The sequence below is a fragment of the Manacus vitellinus genome, unplaced genomic scaffold, assembly GCF_001715985.3.
Source record: "Manacus vitellinus isolate BGI_N305 unplaced genomic scaffold, ASM171598v3 scaffold_35_pilon, whole genome shotgun sequence".
NCBI lineage: Eukaryota > Metazoa > Chordata > Aves > Passeriformes > Pipridae > Manacus > Manacus vitellinus.
This window is the reverse complement of record NW_021940498.1, coordinates 1,764,619-1,789,677: the sequence shown is the minus strand read 5'-3', so window position 1 is coordinate 1,789,677 and position 25,059 is coordinate 1,764,619. Positions and strand designations below refer to the sequence as shown.

The 25,059-nt window shown below is 47.3% G+C and overlaps 1 protein-coding gene across 1 annotated transcript; it reads left to right on the top strand.

Annotated features, from left to right (window-relative positions):
* Window positions 1-24,148, top strand: CD80 (CD80 molecule). Its single transcript, XM_029961453.1, has 6 exons — window positions 1-61; window positions 12,734-13,066; window positions 14,670-14,951; window positions 16,937-17,062; window positions 19,876-19,999; window positions 21,805-24,148. Exons 1-5 carry the CDS (start codon window positions 1-3, stop codon window positions 19,980-19,982), a joined length of 909 nt encoding a protein of 302 aa, XP_029817313.1. The 3' UTR covers window positions 19,983-19,999; window positions 21,805-24,148.
* Window positions 24,149-25,059: the final 911 nt, after the last annotated feature.

Below are 25,059 nucleotides of genomic sequence, written 5' to 3'. Positions count from 1 at the left end.
ATGGTGTGCCTGGCGTTGAGGACGTGGCTGGGGCTCTTGGCGCTGCTCTGCCTTGGTTTGGGTAAGGAGGAGCGGCCGGTGCGGGGGCACGGGAGGGGATCGGGTCCCAGCAGGCAGCAGCACCCGTGTGCCAGTCAGCCCCCAGGACACTGCGTCCGGTGTCTTCTGCCAGGGCTGAGCCTGAGCCAGGGTTTGGGTGACCGGCGCTACTCACCGCGGCATGAGCGCTGAGTATCCCTGAGCTCTCAGCTCCCCAGGCTGGTTGCACCAGCCTGACAGCTCCCACAGGGGCAAGTTGGTCTCCAATCCCAGCCAGGGTGAGAGAAACGAGGGTGTTTTTGGGGCAGCTGATGTCTGTGGGGAACACACGGCGCGGCCACTTGGGCTTCGGTTTCCGTGGTGGAGTGGTTTCTGCAGTTTTTTGGATGGTTAACAGTGGGTGTGTGGTGGGAAAGATAAGGAAAGGCAGCAGGTCAGAGCTCTCTGAACCTCTCGGTCAGCTCAGCGCAGTGCAGAGCGAGTTCTTTCTCCAACAACACAAATTCCCGTTGAAGTCCTGCCTGGGCTGTCCCCCCATCCTTTTTCGAGGACCTGCCGCAAAGCTGACTGGAGCCCACAGATCCCTCCTGACCTCAAGAGGCTTGGGATGAGTCTTCTCAGCTGTGTGAAATGTTAACCTTGAAACCACACAAAAACTGACTTCTGAGCTGGGGTTCATTGTGGATGCAAAACAGATTGTGCTTATTGGCAATTTTAGTGTTTCACTGCAGCTAACGATACTCTAGAGCAAACCTGGGCAGAACTGAGGCTTTGACTAAAAATCAAGTGAGGCAAAATTAGGAGTTTTTCATGCTGATATTGTGAAACTGGGAGATACTTGGTGCCCGGTTTCATTTTAAGTTTCAATCTCTCTTAAAACAGAGAATTTAACAGGGAGTGAATTGCGGAGCTCACTTGAAAAGAAAGCAACCACCTCAAGTGCCGCTCTGAGATCTTGCCTCTCCTGTCTTCCCCTCACTCTTTCCCCTACCTCTGTCCTTGCAAAGCATGTGTCGAGCACAGACTATTCTGCCCATATTGCAATGATCTATCATGAGCAGAACTGCTTCTCTCCCTGTATTTTAAGAGCTTGTAGTAAGTTATTAATGTAATTACAAGCACGTGGTAATTCGCCTGTCACGTATCTTCTCTAAAAAGGATGCTTGTTCCTTGGCCAAAGATGGGCAATGCTTGAATATACAGTCTGATGCCTGCAAATATCCACTACTAGAAACAGGAGTTCGATAACAGAATAATAGATAATAGGTGCTCCTCCAGTGGTACTTTTTTTTTAATATGGTTTACTAAGTGCTTTTTTTTGATATGGCTTACTAAGTGAATGATGGTTTATCCTGCTTTCCATCTCTCCCTCTTTGTATTCCTCCTCTGCTTCTACCTTTCAAATCCCCTGACCAATTTCACCCAAATTTGACAGGAAGGCAGAGGTGGCAGAAATGCAGAGGTCCTTGGCTGCTACTTGGAAGCCACTGGCTAGCCATGAGCAGCACCCAAATAGCCAAAACCTGGGCTAACCCTCCCCATGCCCAGATGACAGAAAGGGCAGGAGGCAGCTGCAAGGGAGCTGTAAGGAGCATCGTGGCACCAAGAGCTTGGGAGCCGGCTGAGAGACATGGGGAGATGTGCCTGGGCTGGGAAACACAAGGCACAAAGCCATAGGCCAGCAGGATTTGGTCATCCTATTTATGAGAAAACTAACTTCTCCAAATCTGATTGATTACAAAATTCTGGAGTTAAATTCTGCAGGAGACGGAGAGGAAAACCAAGCTATTCTAAAAACATTATCTCAGGTTTTGGAGCACAATTGTTAGATGCATCTCATACAAGGAGGCTGTGGAAGTCCTGGTGCTGCAGGAGCAGATGCTCGGCAGACTGATAAGAACAGGACAGCTGATGCACCTCCTTTCTCTCTCTGTATGCACACATACACACCCTGAAACTTTTCTCTCTGAAAATCAGTGTTCCTACGTTAGCGACACTTGAAAATACTTGGTGCGGTACCCACAAATGAATGGGTTTTAAAGGTTTTACTGCTGCTTGTAGGTGATGCCTTCTCTAGGTCAACCACGGGGAGTTCTGACTTGGTTGTGGCAAAATAGTGAAGGGCACCTGCCATCGTCCTGCCAGTGACTTCCCACACGATGTTAAGCGAGTCACCAAGGCCAACATTTACAGAACTGCCACCATGTGGGACTGCTCGTGACCACATCAAGGCACGGTCAGGGCTGGTTCCCAAAGCCTGTGTCCTTGGTTTGGCCCAGCTGCCCTGATGCTGGCACAGCTCCGTGATGTAACACTCAGAAAGGTCAGGGAGCACGCTGGGATGGAAACAACTGCTCTCTGTAAACCCCGTGTGAGCAGAGTAGTAATACAGGGAATGCCAGGCTGAATTTTCACATCATAGGAGTAGAAGGCATTAATGGGGGGCTTTATTAAAAAGGATGATTTGAAGTTTGTATTTCATAGATGAATTTCATGTATGTCCGAGCTATGCAGACCCATTTGTTTCCCCTTGAATTGAATTTTGCTTCTCCGGCATTCACCTGAGATGCCCCACTGAAATGCCAGTGTAATTTAAAGCTGCTTCTGAGATGCCATCTGCTGCTGGAGACACAGATGTCTTGCTGTCTCAGCACAGTGGAAAAGTGGCAGAACAGCCTTGATTGCAGCACAGACTTTTTGATTTATGATCTGAATGCACTGCTGGTATCCCCACGGGCTTGTTTTTCTCCTGCCATTGCACCTTCACACCTACCTACAAATTGTAGGATGTTCTCAGTCACAGATGTTAGATAGGACAACGTGGCTGGAAGTCACTCAGTATGACCTTTCCCTGCCCTGTGTGCAGACATGGTGTAGGCACTGACTGCAGGGACCCAGCAAGCCCGGCTTTGTGTCCATGGAGTATTTTTAAGCTTCCCTGGAGCTTTTTCTTCCAGCTGGGGACCACTTAACTGTTGGTTTCTTCCCAGTGGTGAAATTTTTTGAGAAGTTTTGAGGAAAATTCCCTACAGCTTTGGAGAGTTGGGAAGTGGGGGGGAATATCCACTTCCCTCTGCATTGCGAGCAAGCACTAGCTCACAAGTAACTCACTCTGGGAATCCCCTCCTACATGTTACTGCCAATAAAGAGCTTGGAGTGTAGCTGGGTTTCAGAAAGGGACAAATAGGGTTGAGAAAGATTCCCTGTTTCATGGCCACCCCCAAATATTGAAGTGTCTAACAGTGAGCTTTAGGTGCTTGGTGTCTAATTTCCATTCCAGCTCCAGTAGCTGTTGTGCTGGGGCAGATTTCATGGTGGAGGTGGCAGAAATTTTTCTTTACATACCAAGTTTGCCCACTTGATCACATGGTGCAAATTGAGTTTCTACCTTATTCCTCTTAGTGCCTTCAGCTGTTATTTAAATTTCTTTTTTCGGATGAGTTTCTGTCTCGCCCTGTTCCAGACATGCAGAAAAAAAGTCTTTACTTCAAAAACAAGGGCAGTGAAACTAAGGAACTCCTCTTCCTGTCTGTCAGTCTATCCAGAGTGAAACCTGCTGTAAGAGCTTACCTGGAGAAACAGAAACCCAGCTAAAGGCTCCTGCTTTTGCTTATAGACTCTGTTTTACTTCTTCTGTTGTGTGTTTTTTAAATGAAAGAATTCTTTAGGGAAAAAAAAAAGAACAGAAAATTAAACTTAGACAAGCCACATTCTTACACAGTCAAAATGCAGTTACATGCCTAAATACCAAGCTTGTAAAGCTACAGGTCAAACATTCCTTTCTCCCACATCGTTTCCTTTTTCCCGTTAGATCGGAATGAACCCCGATAGCTCCAGTGACCTCATGTCACACTGAGGGCAACCACTTTTTTGCATTTCTTGGATCACTGAGACATTTGTATCCTTTTTGCAGTGTTAATGTTGGACATTCCTGCGTTTAAACATGCAAAGTTTGGGGTGAAAGTTTTCACTAACCGTGGCAGGTTACCAGCAGGAGTTGCCACCCTGTACGCCCTCACACCTTTCCCGCTCATCGCTGCCTCAGCTCTGAGTTTCAAATGCAGTTTAATGAGTGTAACTAATCTGACATAAATGAAGGCTGTCGCTGATGGAATTATCCCCCTGCCTTGCTTGTGGTGAGTTAGCTTTCTGTTGGGGCCAGCCCTCTGTCTTTGGTGCCAGTTTGGTTTTACACCAGTGCTGTGTAACCCGGAGGGGAGTGGATACAGACAGGATGCACAGCTGAGGGGACAAAGAAGGTCATTGCCATCAAAAGGCACAGTCCTGCTCCTCTCTGGCTACATTGATCCTCCTCTCCTTTGTACTAGTTCTAGCACGTGTCTGATCCTTGGGTGATCTACTTTCTACTTCACCTTCCAGCTCAGCAGAAAGTCTCTTTTTCCCCCTTTTTTTATACCAGTGTGGTGTATTGAACCAGGCTCTGGAGAGCCCTGCAAGATTGAGCACGTGGGATTGGAAGGGGAGGGGGAGACATATCTCCTGTACTTGTGTTGGGAAGACAAGAGATCAGTGCCAGTTTGTTGTCTGGCTGCATCCCAAGGTTGTGCCAGGCTGGGGGAGAATTTCCACATTCAGAGAAATTCTCATAGGATTTCTTCCCACTTCCCACTCGTAGAATCATACTGTGGTTTGGGTTGGAAGGGACCTTAAAACTCATCTTGTTCCAACCCCCCTGCCATGGGCATGGACACCTTCTGCTGGACCAGGTTGCTCAGAGTCCTATCTCGCCAGGCCTTGAATACTTCAAGGGATGAGGTATCCACAGCTTCTCTGGGCAACCTATTCCAGTGCCTCACCACCCTTATAGTAAAGAATTTCATCCTAATATCTGTCCTTACCTTCCCTCCAGCTTGTCCTATCACTACCTGCCCCTCTCCAGCCTTCTTGCAGGCCCCCTTTAGGTACTGGAAGGCTGCTCTAAGGTCTTCCCAGAGCCTTCTCTCCTCCAGGCTGAAAGCTTCTCCTTCCTTTTAAACATGTGCTTCCTTGTATAAATACCACGCACATGTAGATGTGGTATTTTTTATAAGTTGTCAAAGCAGGTGTGCTGGATGCAGCAAAGTCTGTTCACTTGGCAAAAGGAGGTCAGTTTTGTTGTTAAATAGGTTGACTTTATGTTTAATTGTAGCTGTTCTGCCTCCTTGGAGGGACATCACCGTTGGGAGTCTCGGGAGTTCATTCGAGAATACGTAAATCTCTCCCAACACGGAAATACCACGGGCTTTGCTTCTGCTTTTTCACTGTTATGCTTTTAAAATATCATTGGTCCCAGGGGACTCCCTGACTGAAAAGAAAGTGCTGACTGATGGCTAATGGTGGCACCTACACCTACACCTATCCCGAGGTGTTCACCTTTTGGTGAGCCCAGATTGCTACCCTGTCATATAAAATGTTGGTAGAAAAGAGCATTGAAGCGAATCTCTCTGCACAGCACTGCTGTTACCATAGCAGGTACCCTTGTGCAATTTTAAATGCCCAACAGGCAAGGATTTCATCCCTGTTCTGGGGGAAGTGCCAAGAGAACCCCTTCCATGCACCGCAATGCTCCCCGGACGGTGCCTCCAGCAGCACATGCCCAGGTCTCTCATTTCACTCTTACAGACACCTCTGGACTGCTCTTGGTCATCCTCCAGTTAATTCCTGTTCCCTGTCCTCCAGTTAATTCCCATTCCCTGTGCTGTGCTCTTATCTAGGGCTGTGTAATCTCTCCTCCAGGCAGTCCTCCAGCTGCGGGGTTACTGTCAAGGCTGTCGTCTGCAGAGCATCCTGTGAGTCAGTGCCTGAGCAGAGACCGGTTTTTCTAACAGGATAATGGCTGGCAGGCCTGCAGCATCATCAGCTGCACTGCTGAATGTCACTATGGCTGTGGGCAAATACTTTAGCTACAACAACAACAAAATAAAATAAAAAAAAGTATAATTTTTCTAATTCAGAGTGGGCTTATGTGAGAGGTATCATTTGATTTTCTTGGTTACTGAGCAATTTCACCTTCTATTAGTTTCAAGAGGGGGCTGGCTACTTGGGGAGCATGCAAGACAGTGAGATGTAGCAAGCACTGAAGAAAACTATGGCCTCAAGCAGTGGGGAGGACCTCAACTTCAGAAACTGCTACAAGGACAGCAGCATGCATGGCAGTGATACTGGAGGAATTAGGAAAATTATCTGAGAACATCTTCAGCTGGGAGATAAATATAGAGGAAGTACAAAGTGATCCAGTCAGCAAGAGACAGACTCTGCAGGGGAAAAAATTAACAAATTCATTTTTGTCTTTGAGTGTGACAAACCTCCCCCAAAGGCCCGTCTTACACAACTGCCTCATCTAGTTTCTGCCCCCAAACGGGGAAATCATAATGTAAGAGTGCTGAGCCAGTTGCAGGAATTTGATCTCTAAAGGAACTAAAATATGCAAATCTTCTGAGGACATCCAGATTTAGTGTCTCTTCCTGGCCTTTCTAATTCTAGCAGTGTCACATTCCACGTGCTGGGAATGGAGAAAGGGGGAAGGTTAAAAGTCCTTCTGTCCCTGCGGTGTCCCTTCTGATATGCAGCGTGGGAGATAAGCAAGTCCTCCCTGAGCAGCACCAATGTGGAGTGCTCTGCGGCAAAGGGGAAGATCTTCAGACGCAATAAAGTCCCCATCCCGTCCCCAAGTAGTTCTGTGTCTCACATCCAGCTCTTTGCTTGGATCTGATCTCCTGGCTAGTGCCAGAATTAGAAAACTGCCGAGTGACTTGCGATCTTACTCATGTTTATAAACAAAGCAGGCTGGACATACCCGGGCAGCGGGCTTGTCCCAGCAGTGACTCAGAAAGAAGTAGATCTTTATCTCAACCAGATACCGAAACTTGAGCCGGAGCAAGAGGGAGAGGGAGGGGTGCCGGCTGGCTGGAGCTGCCCCAGCGCTGCAGCGAGCCCCTTTACCGAAGTATTTCAGATTGCCTTTGGTTTTCTCAGATGCGAGTTGCAGACTGTGAAACGTTTCTTTTTTTCTTGGTGATCGATGGAGTTTCCTTCCCTTTCAAGTCAGCTTTTTGACCAAGCCATGACTTAGTGACAGCGCTTCCTTTCGTTTCCCGCCTGGCTGGGCTGCCTTGCTGGCTTTCATGGCAAAAAGGCAGTCAGGGTGGAGTGAAATCAGCTTTCTGGTGAGCCAGGGGTTAAGACTGGAGAAAGCAGAGAGTTGGTCTGCAACCTGCAAAGGAAACTGCAGTCAGATAGAGGGCTTCAGCGGGAGCACAGCATGCCCAAGAAATTGGGCCCGTACTGGATGCTGGCGTGTGTTGAGAGCACCCTGTGCACCTCTCTGAAATGGGTGTTACCTACGGTACATCACTGCTTATCAATTATGCTCAGGGAGACAAGTAATGTTGATAGTTTCAGTACTTGCTGGAAAAAAGTGTGATCAGTGTGCACCCCAAAAGACAGGCTGACCTTCTGTCTATAGACAAGGGAAGATGTCCTCTGGTTTTCACAGTAGCTTCATGGCTTTAAGGATTTCTTCACTAAACACATGCAAACAGCATTAAAACAAAGAGCGAAGGCTGCTGAGGACACCAAAACACCAGGGGGATATTATAATAATTGCCAAATCAACAGTATAGAGCTGGGCAAGGCAAGGTTGCTGTTTTGTTCAGGAGGAATGTGGCAAGGTGAAGATGGGAAGTGCAAGAGGAAGGGGCCACTCCTCCTTTCTCTGCCTGCCAGGACCTCCCTTTGCATGCCTGAACTTGCTAGAGTGGAGTCTGTGTGGAAGGAGCACAGAGGTTATCTGGGCAGCTGTGATCACTGTATTCACAAGAGTCCATCACAGCACTGACTTAAATACAAAGCATTTCTTCACGTATTGCAGTGTAGCACAGGACTCCACGGAAAAGCTTTGAGAGAATCTCATTCCTCATTGGTACAATCACTTGGGATAAAAAAGGAGAGACCAAGGGGGAGTGTCTAGTCTTTTAAAGGCTCAGCTTTTAAAAATGTCTTAATTTTTCCACAGATTATCTGTCTTGCTTGGAAATCCCTGTAAAATACTGCATTGCCCTCAAGGGATAAATCATGCAAGTTTGGGGCGAATGTGCAGTTCACAGAAAATGAGGTGCCTGATCTGCACAATTACCTGAGGACTGCTAAGTGTGGTTCTTGTGTGGTCCCAGGGGATGGCCACCAGGAGAAAAGTGAAGCTCCACAAGATGGGTTTTACTCAGCCAGCCCAGCCCCAGTTACCAGAAGTGCCCTTACCTCACCACCACATGCTGTGCACCTCCTCCCAGAGCTTCCCCAAGTCCCTGTTTCAGCCCACACACAGATGGAGTGGGAGGAAGGTGTCAGTGCCCAGGCAGAGTGGGAGTGCATGGTCTTAGGCAAAGTCAATGATGCCATTAATTTATGAGTAGAGATAGCAGCTGCTGTTGCAAAGACAAATAGGGAACTTGAAGGGAAAAAAAAAAAAAAAGAAAGCAAGGCTGTTTTTACCCTCTCGGTTTTGGAGCTCCGCTGACAATTTGCCTTAGAATTTTTTACAGGACTGATTGCCAAAAAGATGTGCAGATCCACTGTCTTACCTGCTGGCAAGGGACTCCAGGCCCACTTTTCCTTTCATGTGTGCTGCTTTGTGCATTGTGTGCAAAGTGAGGCAACACAAGGTGAGAGCAAATAAAGGCGAAGCAGCTGAGAAGGGCAGAGGAATGGGGAACGCAGGGGAAAGAGAATGGCTTTGGAGCTTCTGTTCACCAGGACCTACCTGAAGGTTTCCAACAGTTTGGCACTGCTTCTCTAGAGCTTCGCTAGGTCTTTAGCTGCCCTTTACTGTCAAATGTCTCTACAGGACTTCTGTCCCAGAGGCGACCCTCTCTCCTGTACTGTGCGGCTGCATGTGCCACAGACATCCCAAGCTCTCTGTGGCTGGGGAAATTCTGAGTCAAGGCTTGGGGCAAAGAATGAAGGAAACAGGGACACGGGAGACTGTAGAGCTCTCCTGCTTGCTGACTCTCGGAGCAAACAAGAACCCATGATTTTCCTCTTCACTCACCTCTCTGTTCTGATGAGCCCTGCTGTGTGGGGCATCTGCAGCACAGGCGCAGTTTGAATGAAACATGTTTTTCTGCACAGGGAACAGAAAGTCATCCCTTTCATCAGCTCAGTGTTGGCACACGCCACGGGCTTGCAGGGACAGAGAGATGTGTGTGCACAGCAAGGGAGTGGGTGGGCTTCAGAGGGGTGGGAAGAGCAGGGATCTTTTTTTTTCCTAGAAAATTCATTAAAAACTATTTCCACAGTGAATACCTTCCCCACAGACTGGTTACAGAGAGCCTTCAGCACAGAAATGGGGGAGAACTGAATTTTCATTTTTGCTTTGCAGTTCACCTTTAAAACGAAAGGGGACTTTTGTGAGGCTGAATGACTCTCCATAGACTTTGGTTCCTTCAGGCTTGCAACATTCAGGTTGCAGTTTCAAGGGCTGCAGAGCCTTTTAAGGGTAGACGTGACATCAGCAGGAGTTTCCAGCCCCTGCACATGTACTGCTGAAAAGGTTTTTGTTCTCCTTTTGGTTGCAAAGGAGACTCTTAGGGGCAAGGTACGAAGAACCCCATGCAACCCATGATGCGATGTCACCCTGACATTTACTGTACGCCCACTCTTCCCCTACTGCCACAAAAGAAAATAGAAAATGGTCTTTATCAGGCTCCACAATCCCAAAGTTTGACTGGCTGTTGGACTGGCTGCTCCTTTGAGTCTCTCCAACAGTAATAGGAGCTGAGCTGATGTGGTCGAGGGAAGAAGCACACACACAAATGCACACAGACAAAGAGGAGAAGGAACTTCAAGAGTCACAGCCTGAAGCGGGTTGCTTTTAAGGTGAACAGGAGGAAATGCTTTTTCACACACCATGTAATCAAACTGTGCAATTCCTCACCACAAGATGTTTTGAAAGCCAAAAATATATATACATTCCTGAAGGGGCAAGAACTCTTCCTGAAGGAGTAGCAGTTGAACTGCTGATGTCAAGAAATCCCTAAATTTCAGGCTGCCAGAGGTTGGCAAGACATGGCAGTTCTTGTCCCAGGTGGTGTGGAAGAACTAGTTTTTCTACCTTTTTGCTGCCAATTTGTGGCTGACAGAGGTCAGAGTGGGCTTGGTTGCTCAGAATCTGCAACACATTATAAGGGGAAGTGCAGGTAGTGTGTGCGTGTGGGGAAATTGAATCTTTCCTTTTGGAAGATCAACGGAGCGGCTGAGTGGAGGGAAACCAGTCAAATAAGAAGTTGCTAATTTAATTGCATTCTATTTTATTTAATTAAATATTAATTAATATTAAAACATGCCATAGTGTTTCCAGGACCTCCACAGCATGTTTTCAGTGTGTTTCCCACAGATTTAATGTGAGCTGTGTGAAGCGGGACAGGGGTAGGTGTGCTGCAGGGGAGAGGCTTATTTCATAGAATCTTAGAGACTATGAAGTGTGAGCCAGCACCAGCCAGACTTTGCTGGGAGGGTGGCAGTTCTTAGGCTCAGCTTTGTCAAGCTTTCAGTTCATGCATCAGGCAGAGACTTTGCACGTGGGCTCTCACCTCCGCCAGTGGTGATGCTGCACTGTCCCCATCAGTGACACTCCGCCTGTCAGGACTTTCCTGCTTCCTCTCTCCGGCATGTTTACTGAGATGTGTTCTGCAGGGAAGGAAGAAGGAATCTGAATCTTTTCTGTCCTGAAGCCAGCTATTTCCTTGTTTTCCTGCTCTCATCAGTGGATGAGAGCCGGAATGGATTGATATCCCACCACTGGAGATGAGCGCTAAGGTAGCGAGGCTGAGGCAAGCAGGGAAAATGTAGAGTGACCCGACCTTCTGGACTAACACAGCAGGGTACACATCATCCCCAGGGTTGCACCAACTCAGGTGAAAGCTCAGCCATCTGCCTTGTTGCAGCACAGGACTGTGCATTAATGCTGGGTCACCTTTCAGCAGCAGCAGGAGCTCTTTGGTAGGCTGCTCCCTCCTAGGTCCTGGCCCCTGTGAGGGGCCTCTTTCCACTTACCCACTGGAAAGAGGAGGGAATGGGAAAGCAAGGCTGCTCATGGGAGTGGAGTGCATGATAATCACAGTGCTCAGTAGGGGGATTACTGCTAATGTGGTCAAAGTGCACAGAATGTTCTGAGTTGGAAGGGACCCACAAGTGTCTGAAGCGAATGGCCCATACAGGGATCAAATCCACAACCTTGGTGTCATTAGCACCATGCTCTAACCAACTGAGCTAATCTCAGGGTCAGTTGTACCCTTTTTCACCCTTGCAAGGGTCTCAGCTTGTTGTTGTAGGCACATGCCTGTAGTCTAGGTGTGGCAGTGGCACGGTCACTGTGCAGGACTTGGGGAACGTCTGTGCTGGTCTCCGAGTCATCCCAAGGGAGGCCCATGGGCCTTCAAAAATATGAACTTGTTTTAGCTAGACTAGGCGAAATTGTTTGTTTGCTAATACTAGAAGGCTGATGACAGCGTGGCTGTAACCTTTGTTTATCATTGTGGGGTTGCTTCTAGTTTCTGGGATCTTGAAAATTTGGGCTTTTCGTTTCTTACAAAAAAAAAAAAATCCCAAACCAAAAAACTTCCAATAAAACCCTAATCCCCCAAAGGTAATAGTCCATTGTGGCCCTGTTGGGCATGCAGGGAACCCACCAGAGAGTGACAGAGATTTTCTGGACACTGAGCTCTGCAAAGGGAGAACAGAAGAGACAGAAGTTTGTGCATGTATGTTTCTATCCCTTTACAGGAATAATGGCAATTCTTGACAGTGAGGTGTGGTTTTTTTAAGGGGGCCAGCAAAATTCCTGTTCAGGCAGGTAACACTCCTCCTGCCTTTGCCTTCAGCAGTCCATGCAGCAATTCTTGTGTGCCCACCAGCTCAGGATCCTAAGCAGGTGTGCTGGTTTAAAGGTAAACCAACAGGGGAAATGAACCCAACTCAAAAGAGAGATTATAAGTCAGAATAACAATTTAATAAAATAATACAATAAGTACGATTATACAGATGAACAATTGGTTTTAACCCACAAAACCCAAATGTATAACCCAGCACTCTGGAGCATGAACAGAGTGGTGTTTGTTGGGCCCCCTGAGTGCAAAGTAAAGCGAGAGGGAAAAACCTGTTGGTGAGAGTGCTGGTGCAGTCTGGTTGAGAGTGGTGGTCTGCAGTCTTCCTCTGGATCCCACGAGTGGTTAAAAAAGTCCCAAGACTCCAAGATTATATATATCCTCCAGTTCAAGCAGGAGTGCCCAGTACCTCCCTCAGGGCGGGGTGTGAGGACAGGAGCACCCTCCTATCTCACAGGCCTCTTAACGCCCAGTTTATAGCCTGAGGAGTCAGGCTGCTCTGGGCAGATGGTATAAATGGTCTATTGATACCAGTTTCTGGGAAATGGCATGGAAGGCTATAGAATACACAGTTTTGGGTTACACCCATACAGTGATGAACTGGTCCCAGCTGTTCTAACTAGGACAGCAGGACTGGAGCATGATGGAAAAGGCAATGCCGAGGGAGGCCTTCCCGCAGTGCAGAGCTGAAGCTGTAAATCGAGCTGCAAACTCAGTGGGTGCAGACAGAGCCAAAAGAGGTGAGCTCTGGCAGCAGGTCCTGCCGCGAGGCCACACCACTGTCTCACTGACTTTTGTTTGCCCCTCACCTGCAGGCCAAGCACTGGAGAAGAGAGTAGTCAGAAGCAAACTGGGGGAAAAGGTCAGCCTGCCTTGCTGCCGTGAGATCCCGCGCTCAGAAAGCCTGCAGAATTACCGGGCCTACTGGCAGAAGAAGTTTCCGGAGGTGACGGTGGTGGTGCTGGCCTACTCCGACGGGAAGATGATCGAGGCTGACAAGCGGTACAGGAACCGCACAGAGATGGACCCCTGGGACCTCATCCTGTGGATCTCCCCCATGGAAATCCTGGACAATGGCACTTACCAGTGTGTGGTTCAGCACAACTCCGTTGTTGTGTGTGACGAGAGCCTCACCCTCTTTGTTACAGGTAGGTGGGTTGTCTCCTGACACCCCCCGGTGCCAGCTGTTGGGGGTAAAGGACACTCCTCCAAGCTTTATCGTAGTGGAGCAGACAGGCTTCCATCAGGCAGCCTAAAAGAGTGATGGAAGATGTGTTAAGTATTTCCATTCTAGCAGCCTCCCTACTTACTTTCCAAAGCTAACCCAGGTACAGAGAGTTTGGCTTTAACACCACCAGCCCAACCTCCTCCCCTTGATGCCTCCCTGTTGTGAAAGGACCCCTCCCAGGACCTCTCCCCAGGTACCACTGCTGGTGAGTCCCCTAGGCAGCCCCTGATGCCTTTTGGGCAAAGTCAGACCAAGCCCTTGGTGCATGGCAAGCATCCAAGCTGAAAGAGGAAGGGGGTGGCCACAGCAGCATTCCAGGCTTGCATCCAAACCCCTGGGAAGCCCAGGCTCTCCGGGGGCTGGCCAGTTCACTGGCTGCACCACAGCTCCACAGCCTAAGGTTGAACTCAGTTGGAGATCTGAGTATTTTTACCTTGAATAAACCAAGTTCCTTTGCTCAAAATGAACCTGAACCACAAAAAGTTCCACTGACATTATTTTCCATTTCCACCCCTGTTTTTGTGGTGGTTGGTCTCAGCTGAAGATAGAGATATTGGTGGCATATATAAATATATACATACCTTTGAACACCTTTAACAGCAGAGAGTTGCAGGAATCTCCCAGACAAGTCAGTGAAGGAGCATTCCCCATCTGGAAGGGAGATCAACAAAACTAAAAAACAAACCAGCTCTTGAGGTTTGGCCAGTGCCTGCTTGTCTGAGGGCATGGTGGGCATACGTGCAAGGAGACAAAATTAGTGTTCTTTCTGGGAACTGATATGAAAAAAGGGAAGTACACTGCCAGCACCTTCTCTAACCATGAGGGCTGAGGACTTAACTGCATGAAAAATATGAAACTACGGATCTCTTTTCCTGGCCACAAATACTGCAGTTTCTTTCCTTCCAGAAATTCCCTTGCTGTCTTAGCAGGCCAGCTGTAACAATTGTGATAGACTTCTGCTCCTTTTGGTAAAGTGGGATCGGTTATTCTGGGGACCAGGAAAGGGAAATTTTCCCTCATCCCTGCTGGAAACAGGCTGGGATGTCTGAAGAGACTTTCTAGGCTGGATGGCAGTGTCATATGGCTCAACAGACAGCGGGCTTGGAGGGAAATCTGTGTCTCTCCTTGCTCGCCACTGGTCAGCCACACAGTGTTGAGCAAGTTTCTTTCACTAGTTAAAAGTTACTTGGTATCCCAGAGCTTTGTGGGCAGCAGAAGCCACGAAGGACACGCCAAGGACCAGAATCTGCCCTGTGCAGATCCCAGCAGTCACGTGGTCACACGATGAGTCAGGCAGGGAGCAAACACACACTGAAACCGTAGCTGCTCCGAAAAGGATCATTGTGCAGTGAGTTGAGCAACCTGCTGCAGCTCTCTGACTGGCAATATGGCACAAGAGGCCAATTAAATTATGGTAGGGGGAGAATGCCCTGTGGGGGAGCCTTTGCTCTGACTGTGGGTGATGGGGACTGCAACTCTCACTGTGATCTGACGGAATGGCAACCGAGTCTCTTTTGCTTCAGCCGACTTCAGCCAGCCCAGCGTAACAGCAGAGGTGTCCGCTAGCTCCTGCGAATCAGCCGAGATGGTGATAGCGTGCTCTTCTCACGGAGGTTTCCCCAAACCCAGAATCTCTGGAGCCCTCAACAACGTGTCTGTGGAGTGGAATGCCAGCTGGGTGTCCGAGTCCAGCCTCAGCCCGTACAACGTCACCGGCACGCTGGTGCTCAACGTGACCAGCGACGTCAACGTCACTTGCTCCGTTGAATACGACGGCTTGGCCAAGTCCACCAGTTTGCTTCTGGGTATGTGCTATTAATGTTTTTTTGTGTTACAAAACCGTTCTGTGTAACTGTTCACGCAAGGACGGCACAACGACCCCACCTGTGAGCTGTGCGCCAAAATGTTTTAAAGGCTGTAAGGCAGCAGGGGTGGGAAGGGAGAGTTGCAACAGTGACTGACAAGCGGTGATGGCTTTGTCTTCCTGCTGCTCTTCTGTCACAGCTGGGCTGAGAAGGCAATTGGATCCTGTTGTGATATCAGGCTCAGTTGCTCCCACGGGTCGGGGTTGCCACCATCCAGTGCCTCTCTGCACCAGCACAGTCCTGCTGCCACTTGCATGACACAGACCTGGTATTTGAATGGTATTTGTGCTTTAAAAGCCACGGGATGCACTTAAAAAGAATTTCCTCGTTTAACAAGCATGTTTGTCCCTGCTTCAGTGAAAGAAACTGTTCAGCTGGGGTCTAGACAAAATTCTGCTTTTAAATGTAATATAGGGTTAACTCATACGAAAAGAATTCCATCACTGAGCCTGGCTTAGAAGTGATAGCATAATAGATAACTCTGTGCTTTGAAAAGCTTGAGGCACAAGTGGAAACAGCATGAGGGAAGGCAGCATACTACGGTCCAGATGTTTTGCAGTAGAAGGGGATTTGCCAGAAAATTCTTAAAGCCAAAAGGATTTTTTTTTTAATGTTGCTACCAAAAAAAGTGTTCTGAAATGTCTGTGGGTCTGATGTTTTTACTGTAGAGATAAGGGCACCTTCAGGGGAAGATAGAGAAGTGCTATTTTTCCTAGGGAATTGTACCTTATTCATCAAGGCAGCTTATTCATCTACCTTACTAAAATCAAAGGGACTTGTGGGGAGAGGTGCCATTCAGCTTCAGAACGAATGCCAGGAACCAGTGCTTTATGAATATTGGTTATTGCTGCATGTAGTGCATAATGTCCCTAGAGATGCTAATGGAAGAAGGTTATGAATATCATGCTACATAGAAAAGGAGAGCAACAAAAAAAAAAGCAATAATAGTAATACACTGTTGTCACACAGATTCTCAGAGGAGGGTGCAATCAACAGTGACACAGTCACAGCAGTCACAAACCCCCTGCTTTTTGATTTTTAAGATATAGAACCACTCCCATTATGGTATGATGTAATTGGTCCTTTAGACAAGTCTTTCATGAACAGACTTCCAGGCAGAATACAGCCTCTGGTAAACACAGGAGGCAAACCCTACAGTGGGGGGGAAAGATTGTACAGCAGATCAGGCCAGTGTCTTAGACGTGGAATGATGCCCAACTCTGCCAGATGCAGATGATGAAAAACTGAAGATCTGTTCACACAGCTCTGGGGACCTACAGACATGCAGCAAGTCTGTCCCTCCTGTTGAATTAGGGTTGTCCTGTAGTGTACAGGAATGGCCTGGTATCTGCTCTTATATCCCAGCAGTGGAATGTCATCTCCTGTGGTGAAAAAGCCAAAGGCTCTGGGTCCACTGAAGCTGAACTCTGCCACAACACTGTTTTCCTGCCACACAGAAAAAACAAGTCTGTTCTAGCCCATTTAATGCATCATTCTCCTTCACCTCTGAATCCAAAGGGAAGAGAATTAGGCATAAATCTGATGAAAACAGTATGGAAAACTGCAGGGTAGCTTTGAAAATGGAAATTTTCAAGCTGCAGACTGAGACTCTTCCACCAAGCCCAAATACTTCCTTTGAAACAGCTTATGTGTTTTCAAATATTGCCTGTCTCAGTTCTGTTCTGGACAAAACCCCAGCATTTCACACTCTGTGGATATGTTAAAAATTTCAGCACAGAGCAAATGCGGCAAAGTGGAAGAAATTAAGGCACCAGCTTTTCTCGTTTGTTTATTGAACAGGTCCATTTTCAGGCTGAATACCTGAGTTAGAACTTAGCCAGAGCCACCAAAATTCACGTACCTGCTCTTACGTGAAAATGACAATAAGTCGTTGTGTCCTTTATTTTTTATTTCTCCTGCCTCAGAAAAAACAAATGACTGTGTTGTTCCTCCTGTGCCTCCACCTTATAATGTCATTACTGCTTCAAGCATTGTTGTTATCACCTTCATTTTGGCAATCATCCTGGCAGCAAGATACCTCCCAAGGCGTGGTAAGTGTACCTCCTTTTTCAAGAAACTGTCTCTTACTGCTTATGTTTCTATTAAGATACACATTTATAGAAACTATACTGCCACATTAGGTATTTCTCTACCTTCTTCTCATTTCCTTTTTTTTTTTTTTTATTTCAGCATCCACTGTCACAAAATCTAAGTCTAGCTCATGACTTTGCTACATTTTGTGTCCAGGCAGCACACTGAACTAGGGTTCAGGTTTGGGAATGAAAGGGTGATGGGGAGTTTTGCCAGCAGATCAGAATGTTTCCAAAACCAGGGGTATACAGAAATGAAGATATTCACAGAGGTTCGTTTTTGTCTATTAAGATGTGACCTAAGATGTCTTAAGATGCCAAGAATTTTGGTGATCGTGATAGATACGGCTGAGCACTGAGAGTTTCAAAATTGGATCTCTCTCCACACCCTACTTAGACAATCCCTCAGATAGTCTCTGAGCCAAAGTAACAAAAATACATAGTGTTAGGGCCACAGAAAACACTTCAGCATAGCAGTGCCCCACTTTTAGGAGAACACCAATCAGGAGAACTGGATTTGTATTTTTTGTGTGGCCCGAAATGGCACAGGTGAGGTGCCTGGTCCCACCCCATGAAGTCTTCAGTAACTCCAGACGTGTCTCCAGGAGCTTTCCAAGGGGATCTCAAACACCTCAGGGGTAGCTGGCAGCTAAGTAGATTTTTTTTCCACCCTCAAAAAATCTCATCTGTTAGCTGTTGCTCCTAATCATGTCTAAGCTGACCTCACCAGAAAGCCCCTGAAGATGTGGGTAGACATCTAATGGATTTATAAAGGCAGGAGATGTCTTATCCACACCCTGTTAGCAGCTTTGCAGAGCAGTCACGGAGAATGACAGCAGGCCTTGCAACATGTTATAAATACCACCACACCGAGTTCTGTCAGGGCACTGGGGAAGCCGTGTGTGGGGACAAGAATCCCACACTGAGAGGGCTCTGTGCTCAGGCCACTTAAACAGGGAGCCCCCAGTTCTGAGCACCCCAGCCCATCGTGGTCACCACGGTACCCCCCTTTGGAAAAGGCTGTTTGCTGGACAGCAAGGACTCAGTTTTCTTACAGACACTTGTAAGTTTGTCATGCTTGTGTGTTCTGATACCTCTACTCAGACAAGTTCACTCCCAAGTCAGAGGTGTGGAGGTTGCATTACTATTTTTCTTTTCCCCTCCTCGTCGACCACATCCCCTCAAAAACCAGCGTGACCATTGAGTCAGGCTGGGCTGATTTCCTTTTAGTGCTTTATCACAAGGAAAGGAAGCTTCTGGAAGGCAGTGACTCTTGGTTACACCTGTGCACCTCCTCATTTTCCACTCCTGTGCCCCTGTGACACCAGTGCTGGCTGTCCCCTGCTGTTCCCTGGGGCTGTGTCAACGGGAAAGCAATGAGCAGGCTGAAACCTAGAAAATCACATTTGATCACAGCCTGTGCTGTTAGCTGCATGTATAATGCACTTCTAATTATAGGAGAAAATGAACTGGAATTGGAAGATTTGGCTCTAAACAAATATTGGCTGGAAATTAAAAGGTTCCTCACCATTAAATTAGCACGATTCCGGAGCATTCTGAGATAGTCTTTTATATAGGGACCAAATTGCTTTTAAAGCAGATGTAAAAAGCATACCCATGTGGTAGGATGCAATCACCTGCAACAGCATGGCACAGGGCTGCACAAACTGGAATTTCCCTTTCAGTCCCATTTGCATAATATGCACAGGGAGTGGATTTGCCAAGTCAGGTGGTGCTATTCGGTACAGCCACTTTCCAGCCCAAGTGCACACTGTAAGTAACTGAAGCCAGAGTTTCCATCCAACTTCCCAGCTTGTATAGTTGTCCCATTTCAGTATTGCTGGGCGTTGCCACCTGTCTGGAAAGGGAAATACCTGTCCTAAGAGTGTATCCTGCTGGTGCTGCTGCAGGTCACCTTTCAAGGGCTCTTACGGGAGCTCAGAGTAAGTCTGAGAGTACCTCTGTTGCTCTTGGCCCATGGAAAGCTGAGTCAGGAGTTGCCTTGATGCTAAGAGTGGTTTCTGAGCTCAAAAGGCCATGCTTCAAAGAGCTGAAGTGTGGGAGGGAAGAATAGAAAGACAGAGAGAAACGGAAGTAAGAGTTCTCAGATGCGTGATTGTTGTGGTGACCAAAACGTGCAGATGCTTTGTTGAGGTTCACAGCCTGTCTTTACAGTAATTAAGGAATGCAAACACAGAGCACCAAGATTAGAGGTCACTTAAAGAATGGCTCATGATTCACGTTGCATGATTTGTGCAAGTACAGTTTGCTGTGGTAGTAGAGATTCAACCTGAACAGTTAAAGTCATTCATGAGATGCTGAGATACGTAGTGGACTTGTTTATTCTGAGGTCCTTTTAAAGCACTGAAAGAGTTTTTTGGTTTTAACACTGGCATTCTTTCATTTGATAGGAAAACTGCATTTAGTGATGTGTAACTTTTATTTCCCTTCTAACTTATCTTAGCATGTAGCAACCTGTCTTTATGCCAGGCTGAGGTTCCTTGCCTCTGCTAATGAGAACTTTTTTATCCATATGACACTATATTGATAATATTTATATATAACAGAGCTTTCTATCAGATCAGCCTGTGGCTATGGGCCAAGCATATTAGGATGTACTGCAGGGGTGAGTCCTGCCAAATTAAAATAGAAGCAACTAGACCTAAGGGATCTCTTTAATTTCTTCTCTCCTTTCTTCCCACTCTCAGTTACACTTTGTTGAAGAAGACATTTGGAGTCATCACTTTTATGTCTTCTCTGATTCCAAATTTCAGTTTGTCCTCACTGTTGTAAGCCCCAGGATCCGGTGGAAGAGGGTATGAAGGAAGGTACAAAGCCACCTGCGAGCCTCAAAGTGACATCTGAAACATCATCTGTATGACCAGATTGCATTTGCAGGTAGTTTTCTTTACCACTCTTCTCTTGGCAAAATAGCTTCTCAAATACCACTGGATTCTCATGCCATGTTAGCTCACAACACCACGTGTGCCTTTTAATATGAGCGTGGGCTGTCTTTTTAGGGTAAGTAACAGCAGTAGGGCCCTATTCCCAACCTGGACACGTTGTGTTTTCCAGTCAAGTAACCAGAGGAATGATGCTCACATTCCTTGTGGGGCATTGCTTTGTTTGGGTTATTTCAAATTTCTAGTGAAAATCTAGTGAAAAACATTAGAGAACTGAATTTGTTGGGCTGCTAAGCTGCTTTTTCCATAGAATGGGCCCTGTGTGGATGGTGTGTAAGTTTCTTTATGATTCATTTCATTAATGAACATAAAATTTCTGGGACTAAATAGGGATGAAGAGAGACAGAGAGATGAAAGAAAAAGAACATTTGACAGCTTCGACTATCAGTGTCTGCTCTGAACCTGTGCAAGGAAGCTGATTAATATCTGAGAGGTGGGCTTGCAGCACAGTCCTCCAGCTATCAGGATCTGCAGGGACATCCCCTGCTGCTGCCCTGCTCGTTTTATGGACTTCCCAGCTAAGAACTGGGCAGTCTTTTAGTCCCTGTCCTTTTGGACTCATTTGTAAGTAGCTCATCACTACTACAGGTCCCACATGTGGCTTCACCCCCTAGAAGTTACTTCTGGCTGATTCCCTGTGAGTCTGATCTGATACATAAACATGGGAAACATCACTGGTAATAGAAATGAAGGGTTGACTAAATGGTGGTGAGGGAGGGGTGAACAAGAGAACAACTCCAGCTTTCCCAGTAATACCAGCTATGCCAGTCCACTTCTGAGATATCTCCATTCCCTTCAGCAGCTGGAGGAATGGAAAAGCTTCCTCCCTAAGACTTGCCTAGGAAACACTCATATTTTAAAAGGAGTTACCTTCCACAACGAGGTGTTGCAAAAGATGGGCTGGGGAAGGCTCTGGCTTGCCGAAGTTTTATGATTACAAAGCATTATATTGGCTTTGGCTTGAAAGAAAGATTAGCAGGTAACTGTTCTTATTCGCATCATTATCCCGGGGATGGCATTTCCTGCTCTCACCGCAGCCCACGGAATTGCCAGGGTAATGCCTCAGAGCAGCAGCTGTGGAGTCCTGCCAGTCAGCAATTTGTCACGCTGTGTGCTGTGGTGATCTAAAAGCTTAATAGTTCTGAGGTGGAAAGGAGGGGAAACTCTCATTCAGGCCACTCGTCTCATTTCCAAACCTGAACAGCCACTCATGTTTTCCTCCGGGGAAGGCCCTGCCCGGGACAGATACTAGAGCCTTGGTTAGCCTGAATTTTGGGGAGTTTTGTGATGGCAGTGGCAGGAGTTTACCTACTGAACAAACCCATTCTTCCACATTCCTCTATTTTGTTACAAAAGTTTGCCAGGCTTTTCCGTAGGTGGTGTTTCCCAGCTCCAGTGCCTGGGACAGGGATGGAAGCCGTGCTTCCTTGGTGGCTCGGAACTGCAGGGTGTACTGAGCCACGTCCCGCTGCTGTTTAAATTGGGGAGCGCATTCATCAGCCATCCTCGCTCCGCAGAGGGGTAGCATCCCTGCACACTCCAAAGGTTTTACAGGAACCGTCGCTCACGGTCCTGCCGCTCCGAGCAGCTCCGATTTTATGGAATAGGAGCCCTCTTGTGGAGGGCTGTCGCAGGTGTATACCCGTTTGTCGGCTCTGCAACATTTCCGCTCGACGTTTAAGATTAAGAAGGGGCGGGGAAAAAAAAAATCAGTAAATCCTTTTTCTTTGAATCCCTCAGGTTTCTCACCCCGTGCATTCCGCACCGCAGACTCCGCCGTTCGTTGTGCAGCAATGCTTGTGGCATTGACCCTTTGGCTCTCTGCAAGGGGACTGAAAACACGACTGACAACATAATCTCATGTGAATGAAGTCAAACAGAAGCTTTGGGGTGCTCTCGTTACAACGGGGTCACTGGAACCCCGGCCTGGGAGGACCCTCTGTGCTCCTGCAACGGGGGCAGAAGAAGAACGTCGTCGGCATCGACACACCAGTTCAAGGCTTTGGGAACCTCTGGCTTTGACGCTGCTTCTGTGGGAACCAGGGGCCTGCCTACCCCTTTAGCAATGCAGAGCTGCCCCTTGGGACCCCCCAGACCCCAACACACAAGCTCAAGTCAGGTTGTGCCTCCATGTTGTGACTGGGAGAAGCTAAAACTTCTTTTATATTCAGCCTCACACGAGTTCTTCATGCTGGAGGACTTTGGATTTGAACCTGACCGTGTCACTTTCCCCCTAAAGAGGCAGTAATGCTCACATTTTTCATGAAAAAAACTTCACCTTGGAAGTGAGTCTCTCTGCCCCATGCTTATTTGCAGTGCTATGGGACTTTTTAGGGAACGATACACACTGACAGCACAGCTAACAGCCAACTAATATTGCTTACCCACAGCAGTGGCACAAGTTCTGGCAGCCTTTCTCTCCTGACAGGATGACCTTGCCAACCCAGCCAACACAGCCCCTCCATTAAATTGCTGTGTGAGGGCACACGTGTGCATACAAATGTACGAGCTTTTATGTGCATTCCTTCCTACCCACACCTGTAAAGCCCCACTGAAATTTGTGTTAAAGTCAGTGGTTATCTTGCATATCCACTGTAATGAAACGTAACTCAGGGCCTCGCTTCAAAAACATAGGTCTGCTTGTGTTGGTACCTCTGCCTAGGGACACTTGTTAGGGGAGGCTCTGCAGATTCTTGAGAGTCTCTCACAGTAACCTAAGGACTTACTTTGCACTGAATGTTGCTGCTTTCTGCCAGTGTTCTCTCTACCCAGCCAGGACTTGAAGGATTTTCCCTACAGAATGCTAGTACTGGATAGGACTCATCTGATCTGGCTGACATTCTTGCCTACCGTGTAGGAAAAATTGATTTCTCATTTTAAGGGGAAAGGAGGAAAAAGCCCCAACAAGCTTCCTAAGCAACTCTGCATCCTAACCTAACTGAACCCTGCCCTGAGTTTTACAGGTATGTTTTTCCCTTCTGCTCTGCAAGCTGTACTCATTCCCTTAGTGCTCTATGCATGTTATCAGGGCAGACCAAAGCCTGGAAGCACCTCCGTGGGATGTATTGTTGCCTGAGCTGTTTATCTTCCTAGGACACAGCAAAGACATATTCCATCCATTTCACTTTTTTTTCTAGAGGGTACATAGTGTGAGAGGAACTGCTGGAGAAAATAGGAAGATTAAAGTGGTTTATGGAATATTGAGTTATGAGATCAAGTCACTAGTAAAAAATAAGGCACTGCTCCCCTTCTACTCCTGCAGAGTTGTTTTGTCCCATCTTTTTTTTTTTTTTTACTGCTTTCCCATTGTACAAAGTGTAATGGGAACTCCAGAACATTCTTACAGAGGAGTTTTTGACAGAGAAAAGGAGATAAGCTGGGTTATAAGGAAACAATACTCTGCACTTGTGTGTTCTGGTTGCAAACAGAACATAAGTGACAGAAATCAGAGTGTTTCCACGAGGCAGCCTGACCCTACTGCAGGACTTGGTGTATGGGCAATGGTGTCTCACACTTTTCAGGTTTCCTCTTCTTTCGCCTATTCTTGTTCCTTCCAGCACAAACTACCAGCTTCTTGCAGGCTGACCACCTCTTCTGGCATTCACTTCCACCTCTGCTCATTTCCAGCACCATCCTTCCCTCGAATCACAGTGCAATTCCACCCTGCCAGCCACACCACAGCTCTGACAGGTTGTACCAGCACGTTTTCCCTCTGACTATCCCATTCTCCACTTCTGCTCCTGACTGATGATTGTGCAGCCTCCTGGAGAAAGGTTTGTCTTTTGCACTGTGCCAAACCTTTCTACATCACCACAGACTCCAGTGACACTTTTGGTAACTCCTTCTAAAGGAAACCAAGTTTCACTGACAAACATGTCCACCAGCAGGTTATTTTTACAGTCTTGATGGGCAGGTTGTTTGGTTTGTTTTTCCTTAAGCACTAATACCCTGAGTCCTGTTTTCTATTGCCTTATGCTGTATTCAGTGAATTGCACACAAATGGTTTCTGTGAGACCTTCTCAGCTTAATATCTGGGTCATTGTAGCAGGTGAGCTGCTCTGTTTATCATGGGGTTTTTGTACATAACATTTTTTTTAACTAATTAAAAAATTAATTGTAAACTCAGTTTCCTTTCCTCAGTAACAACAGATGTCTATCCACGTGCTGAGAAGTGGTAGAGCCTTTCAGTTCTTCACGTGAGCCTCTGCCACTGTTTCACAGCTGCTAAAAACACACACTGTGTAGCATCAGGGCAGGTGATGCAGGGGTTGACAAAGCTGTACCAGGTACAGCTGGCACCAAGCCACAGCTCTGTTTGGTGTGCTGGCAGCAGTGACAAAATGGCACTCAGGTCCCCAGCTCGTGACCTCATGTCTGTCAGTGTGCCAGGGATTAACTGAGCAGTGCAGCTACAGGCTGTCCTTCTCCCTCCAGGCAGGAGGTTCTCTGCAAAAGTAAAATGCAGGGGTAAGAGGTTCTCGCCGTACCCCTGTTACTTGTGTCACCTACTCTGAAAGTGGAGGGACCATAACTTCAGTGCTGTACTTTTCCTGGGGGTGGAGGGAGTGGGGCTGTGGAGAATCCCTTACATGTGTATTTAAAAAATAAGCTCTGAACCAGCTCCTCACTCCCCATTCACACAGTGACTTTGAGGGTAAGAAATGAAGAAGTGCAAGGAACTAAATTCAGTGGGAAACTGAGAAACAAATGGCTGCTAATCCTGAGTGCAGCTGGAAGTCTCTGCCTCCCCATGCTAAAGTGCAGCATAAGGACATGTAGCAGCCCTCCCTTCCTCCCTTGGAGAAAATCCACACAACTGCTACACCTTGGCTCTGCCTGCCCTCCCACAGGAGAATGTCCCTGCATCAATGGTCAGGCACAGGAAAATTAGTATTCTTTAGACATCACATCAAATACCACCAAATAGGAACAGAGACAGCAATGACACAGCTAATGTCACCAGAGCTGCTGCACAGATAAGAGTGAGGGATATTG

Bases quoted from the DNA above. Each gene is read 5' to 3' on its own strand.
- CD80 (XM_029961453.1), top strand. From the start codon at position 1: ATGGTGTGCCTGGCGTTGAGGACGTGGCTGGGGCTCTTGGCGCTGCTC. The intron at 62-12,733 runs GTAAGGAGGAGC...CCTCACCTGCAG, and splicing joins GCTGCTCTGCCTTGGTTTGG to GCCAAGCACTGGAGAAGAGA. The intron at 14,952-16,936 runs GTATGTGCTATT...CTCCTGCCTCAG, and splicing joins GTCCACCAGTTTGCTTCTGG to AAAAAACAAATGACTGTGTT.